This window comes from Acyrthosiphon pisum, unplaced genomic scaffold, assembly GCF_005508785.2.
Source record: "Acyrthosiphon pisum isolate AL4f unplaced genomic scaffold, pea_aphid_22Mar2018_4r6ur Scaffold_21196;HRSCAF=23278, whole genome shotgun sequence".
In the NCBI taxonomy this organism is placed as follows: Eukaryota; Metazoa; Arthropoda; class Insecta; order Hemiptera; family Aphididae; genus Acyrthosiphon; species Acyrthosiphon pisum.
Window position 1 is genome coordinate 2,716 of NW_021770636.1, and position 7,215 is coordinate 9,930.

Consider the following 7,215-nt stretch of genomic DNA (forward strand, 5'->3'; position numbering starts at 1 on the left):
CTATGGTAATGTGAAGTTCTCCGTTTTAATTTTTCAGTGATATAAATGATATTGATATAGAATTGAAATTTAATTTCAATTTAATCATTGAACAGATCAACCAAAATCATGGCTGTAGATGGAATCAAAATTATTAATCTATCGACTATCTTAGATTCTATCTAAAGTCGTGATTAAAATTAGTTTAATCAATTCTACCTCCATGGCTCCATACATGACAAAATATTATTATTATGGCATGCCCAGTAACGGACTGGGACACTGTGCTACTGTTCTACAGAACAGTGGCCAGTGGGCCACGGGCTACGGTTATATAAAAAAAAAATGTATAAACATTAAAATCAATCTATTACCTACTAGTTGAACTTGGTATAGGTAGCACCATAGAACATAATATTATGTGCAGTGGCGCCGAACTATATTTTAAAAGGAGGGGGGCAAGTAAAAAGTTATACGGACCACCACCTACGTTTACGCTTGCTTTAGTGCTGCATATGTATACATTAATAGCTTATTACGAACATAATTCATAAGTAGTTTGCTGGGGCACCCACGGACCCCCACGACCCCACCCACCGAAAAAAAAGGGGGGCGGTTGCCCCTCTTGGGTTATAGGTTCGGCGCCACTGATTATGTGATTAAAATATTTTATGTCAATAATACGAATCAGTCCAAATTTACTGAGCGTTCGGCAGTTGGCTGTACTATAACAAAAACACAGTGGAAATATTCATAAACAAACACAGAATACAATATAGCACATTGCGATGACGGCCCACGGTGTTCTGAAAGTGAAAATTAGGCAGTCTTAATATTGTTAGGAACCCCTTGTTCTTATAGTAATATAATATAGTATAGAATTTAGATGGGTAAGCACTTTTGTAAGACGACGTCCGTCGCCATCGAATAATGCATAGTACATAAGTCAGTCGTGAAATAGTCTTAGACTCGATTACTGTGTGTACGTTTTATATAAAAAATAAAAGTATCAATAACATTTTAATTCATTGCGTTAAAATTCAATTCCTTTAAAAATAAGTTTCAATAGCGTACTGTAGTACTTTCGAGAGAGCGAACTCATTCTTTAACAGAGGATAACAACTCAAGATTGTCTACGAAGGAACAAACCCAAGTAAGACATAACAATATTGACTATTTTAAAATTTGGAAAACTCAAAATTTTTTTATTTTCATTTTTATCCCTGTATCCTACTGAATTGAAACATATAGGTTCTGCGGTCTATAAAAATATTATTATCCAAAGAAATAACCATTGAAATGCTATAGGTACATTTTTGTTACATTCGTAATATTTCTGAATTTGTAAAAAAGATATTTATTTTATTTTTCTGGTCTAACAATATATTTTTTCTTATTATATTTGATTTTTTAATTTGTACAAAGGTTTTGCGAAACAATACGTAAAATATTTATATATATATATTTTTTTTTTTTTTTGAAGATCAAATAGGGAGTTAAAGATTTATTATAATTTGCCAAATTATTTTCATTTAAAAGACTGTGAATATAAATTACTCAACATTACACTATTCCTAATACAAAAAAATTGTAAAGAAAGTTCTTGGGCACCAAAAAACATAAACATTGTTTTCGGAATTTGCGTTTTCTGCAATGTATAAAAATATTACTGTCCAAATATTACCCTATTGTTAATATAGATATTTTTCCAGAACCTATTTCCTATAGCCAATTAGCAAATTAAAAATTATCAAAAATCGTCTACGCGCTTCACTATCTAATGACCACCACCGCTTAGATGCGTTTTTATTGATGTCTGCAGAAAAAGATATATTGAATGATTTGAAGTTTGAAGATATTTTGGACATTATTAAAAACTTATTATAACTTATTAACTTATTATCATACTTTATATTTTTTATAAAATAAATATATAATTATAAGATTTAATTAGCTATACTGCTTTATACTTAGTGTTACTTAGGTATTTATACCTTATGTATTGATATATTATACATTTTCTTTGTAATGAACAAAGAAAATGTTCCTATATCCTAATTGTTGTACTACTATACTTTATTGAAGAAAATTTAATATATTGTTAGTCTAAATTGGGCCGATAAATGTAGGAAAATTACTGTTGCTTACAATAGAGAGTAGTGTGCCGAAACCCTTCCATTCCGGCCCTGGTCAAGTCTCCATAGCAGTAAGACAACGAACAATGGTTGATACTAATAATAATAATACGTAGGTTGTAGGTACAATGTGTAACGTACACAGAATAAAGATTTCTATAATAAAGTATAGAAGTCTCGAGTCTGTGACAAAATATGTCACCAAAACAATTTTGTATTACTATTTTTTTTTGTTTTTATTTCGAGGTTTTTAAAAAGTATACGATTCATCATAATCTCGTTTCGAGTATAGGTATTCGATCTCGATGGAAATGTTCTAGTTGAATTTTGAAAAAATGCCCGGGAATTTTAGTAACTTCCAAAGGTAAGCTTCAAAAATGTTAATACATACATTTTATATTTTTAATAAAACACATTTAATTTTATTATAAAAATCCAATAATTGAGGCTGAATAAACGCATGATGCTGATGAGAATTTATAAATGGTCGAAAAAGCCAAATCTGAAATATTAAAACGTGTTTCAACAAAACGTCAACTCTAACAAATCCTTCCCAAATTTTAAAATTATAAAATGTTTAATCTTTATAGCTAAAGATTGAAAATTTAAAACAACGATTCTTATAAATAATTCATACATGTATGGACAATGTGAAAATTTCAAAAATATATAAACGTTATTTTTTACAGTATTTTAAGTTCAAATTTGGATGAAATTATATATTGTTAAATTAATTTATATAAATATAATATAAAATATTACCATTATTATTGTATAAAAAAGCCTAGAACTTTTCTTATATATTTTTTAACTTACTTTCATATCGATGATTATTTTAAATTTGTATATTATGTAATTATAATATATTTTGTATACTGTAGGTAAGTATCATAAGTATAAGGAATAGTAATCAAAGTCATATATAATGTATTATTATTGTATAAGAAAATTAATTAGGTACATTTTTTAAATAAATATTTAGGTGGCTGAAGCATACCATTTTTAAAGGAGTACTGTTTAGGCATTTAATACTACAGGTACATTTTGACTGTGTCAATGTGTGAGAAGTAAATTAACATTAGTGTGTATAATCCGTTATCGCACTTTTCGCGACGAAATTTGAATTCCCAGATTTACGATTTGTTTTGTACTGTCGTAACACTAATCGTATTTTTTCATTTCCGCAGTCTGAGGAAAATTTCTGAGCAATGCAGGTAATAATATTTAATATTTTTATATTATGGTTACTAAGATACCTAGAAATGTTCTAACACCCATACGCGCATGCACAAGGCAATGTACACGAAGAAAATACTTTTGCTCTGGCTGTAGAAATTTGATTTCAACAGTACCAAAAAAATTATAGAAATTCACCTCATTTGGATCAACTAATATATTAATTTTGAAAAATATGAGCGTATTCGTTAGTCTATTTCCTAGGTTTGCTCGGAAATGGATTTACGACTTTATTTTTAGTTAATGTAATATGATGCATAGTAAGTTTATATTGTTATCATAATAAACTTATACATGACTTAGTTAGTTGTAGATAGTGACGAAATCAAAAATATAAGAATCCACTTGTGAGCAAACTTACAAAAGAGGAATACAAACTACATTTTAAAGTATGCTTAATTTTCTTTTGCATTGCTCCTTTAAGAGGCTGAAGCATACCATGTTTTTAGGAGTAGTGTTTAGGCATTTAATATAACATGTACATTTTAGCTGTGTCAATGTGTGAGAAGTAAATGAACATAATTTATTCATTTACGGGTCCAATGCTTTTGACTTTCCAGTAAATTTTTTTTTTTTTGGAATGTAGGGAAACTTAAAGGGAATCTTATATAAATAGTAAATACTTATAACTTTTAAACTAGTCATCCTAAATTCAATTTTTATGTAGAAAAATATTCTGCTTTGGAATAAGAAACTAAAACTCTATGTTGTAATTCAAAAAAGTAAAAACTTAAAAAAATATTTAAAAATATAATAATTTAATAAAAACGTTGTTTTTTTAAAAACTTGAAATTATATAAAAAAATATTTTCAAAAACATTAATACTTTTTGAAATAATGAGTGTTTCTCGATAAAAGAATCACCTTGTATACAGTCTGCATAATATGTGTATAACAAACAATATTCCTATACGTGATGTTGAAGAAATTGATAATTAAGAAGACCAAGCATTATTGGCTGATAACATTCGCAATACAGAATTTAATCTTTGAAGAAAACAGAGAAACAAAAATTGAAAAATATTTATTTTAAAAAATGTATTATAATTTATAAATTATTATATTATAATATAAATTAGTATATTTGTATTTAAAAGTGTGTGCAATTTGCATTATTTATTTAAAAAAATGTGTGGGCCCTTTTTTTTTATTAAATTTTGAATGAATATTTCACATTTTGTAATTATAAAATCACATACAATAAAATTTAAATTCTGCTTTGGAATATGAAACTAAAATTTTATTTTGTCATTCAAAAAAGTAAAAACTTAAAAAAATATTTAAAAATATATTAATTTAATAAAAACTTTGTTTTTAAAAAAAATTGAAACTATGTAAAAGAATATTTTCAAAAACATTAATGCTTTTTGAAATAATGAGTGTTTCTCGATAAAAGAATCACCTTGTATACAGTCTTGCATAATATGTGTATAACAAACAATATTCCTATGCGTGATGTTGAAGAAATTGATAATTAAGAAGAACAAGCATTATTGGCTGATAACATTCGCAATACAGATTTTAATCTTTGAAGAAAACAGAGAAACAAAAATTGAAAAATATTTATTTCAAAAAATTTATTAAAATTTATAAATTATTATATTATAATATGGATTAGTATATTTTTATTTAAAAGTGTGTGCAATTTGCATTATTTATTTTAAAAAAAATGTAGGCCCTTTTTTTATTAAATTTTGAATGAATATTTCACATTTTGTAATTATAAAATCACATAGGTACAATAAAAGTTAAATTATTAATAATACATTTTGATAAACATACTTTTTTACAACTAATAATAAGATAAACAGTATACCTTTTGTACTTGTTCTTTAGTTATATCAATGATGTTAAATAAATATCACTTATTAGTCTAAAGTTGGCCATTATTGGTAATTTTTCTTCAAAATTTTTTTTCATTTTTTATTATGAAATGAAGTATGTAATTACAAAAGTAATATTCTTATTTACTTGATACAATTAAAAAAATATTTAAATACAAACTGACTGCCAGCTTATTATTCTTAAATACTTTTTTTCTTAAAAATATTTGAAATATTATATTTAAAGAACTTTAAAAGTGCCAGCCATGATTTGTGAATATTTTCAATATTTTAAATAACAACAAACTATAAATGGAATAGTTATTCATTGTGGCTCGTTGGAATATCTAATTTCGTTCAAATTTGAGCTAAAAATATACATATATAACAAAAAACTGTATTTACATATTTTTTTTAGATTTAATGATTACAATATGAACCAACTACTTATGAGAATCCCTGTTCTACATTTTCAATTCTTAGCTATAAAAATGTTTAATTTGATACATTTTTAACTACAAAATAATTTACCTAAACATCCAGTAATAGTGTACACAAACCACAAAAAAAAGAAATCATGGAAAAACCAATAAGTCTATCACTCCTCAGTCCTCACAGAATCTAAAATAAATTAAATTAATACTAAATTATATAAGTTTTTGATGATATACTGTAATATAATTAACTTAATAACTTATTTATTTAACTAATTAAATAATCAATTTAAATTATAAAAAAAAACATTCACATTGACAAAAATATAAAGAATAAATCACATTTCATCATAATTTATACAAAAATAAGTTCATATTACTACCACAACAGTGAAATCATTCTGTATGCTGATTAGTACTAATGTGGTGGTCTATCAACGACTAACCCACCACAAATGTGCACTCCAAGTCTTGACAATGTCTCCATGATCCAAGTATTAGTGATAAATTAGTTGTAAATTTCTATAGTATTTATAGTGGATGAACACTTCTTCGCCAATAACATACAACAAGCCATCTAATGCGACTTCTCCTATATAAAAATGTAATTTAAGTTCAATATATTTTTAATGTTGATACTAAAAAAAAAATAATAATTATAGTCACCTGGCCTCATTCGGCGTATTTCCATATCAGCTACAGAAGACCAATCTCCATCACTTGGTCTACAAACCTCAACAATTTTAAGGTACTTTCCATCATAACCAACAATAGCATACATAAGACCATCCAAGACTCCAACACCAACACTATGGTGATGTGCAGACGTTGGTGCAACTGATGTCCATGTGTCAAGACCAGGATCATAATATTCATAACTTATATCAAAATTAATGAACATGGCACGGAAGTATGGACTAGCAGCTATTATAACATTTCTAAAAAAAAAAAATGTTCAATACATAGAAAATTAATGTATGTAGCCAGCAGTGGCGGTTTTGGGGGTGGGGCAAGTGAGGCATCTCACCTAAAATGTTGAATGTAATTTTCAACATAATATTTATGATTTTATTTGATAAAAAATTCTTCTTAACTAAGTTTAATAATATGAATTATGAATAATCATTTATGTGATTGTGAGGTGTGAATGTAAGATAGAAATTGTATGCAAGTCGTAATCAATTAATAAAATATCTTAAGAGGATGCTACCCATGGATTTGTTGTCTCCGTCTTACACACATACGACATAGCAAATTTTTATTCACTAGTTTCAATAGTGAGCTGTTAGTTTTGATATTAGGGAACTTTATTACTTTACCGGACACCCTTTTTTTTGCAATTTTTTTTTTTTAGACTTATGTAGTTAACTATACTGAGAACGATGGTGAAGTCAGAATTTGGCGGTCGGACTTAGTTCCAAAGTTATGGCTTAATGAAGTTCGCTATTTTGCGATTTTTGCGCGTCACTAGTTTACTGCACCTATTACGAATATTAATTTATTTTTTTTTTGAAACCTATGTACTTCAACGAGTTAAGAACGACGGTGCAATGAAAATTAGATAGCCATACTTCGTTTTGAAGTAATATGCTAAGGCAGTTTCGAATT

General features: G+C 26.8%; 1 protein-coding gene across 1 annotated transcript in view; it reads right to left on the bottom strand.

Moving 5' to 3' along the window:
- Positions 1 to 5,921: 5,921 nt before the first annotated feature.
- LOC100572346 (kelch-like protein 3) overlaps positions 5,922 to 7,215 on the bottom strand; it is a 3,819-nt gene continuing 2,525 nt past the window's right edge. Inside the window, exons 2-3 of the mRNA XM_016806635.2 lie at positions 6,274 to 6,545; positions 5,922 to 6,199 (exon numbers count right to left, since the gene is read on the bottom strand). Coding sequence (XP_016662124.1) covers positions 6,105 to 6,199; positions 6,274 to 6,508 — 330 coding nt within the window. The 5' untranslated portion in view covers positions 6,509 to 6,545 and the 3' untranslated portion in view covers positions 5,922 to 6,104. The remainder of the gene's footprint in view (positions 6,200 to 6,273; positions 6,546 to 7,215) is intronic.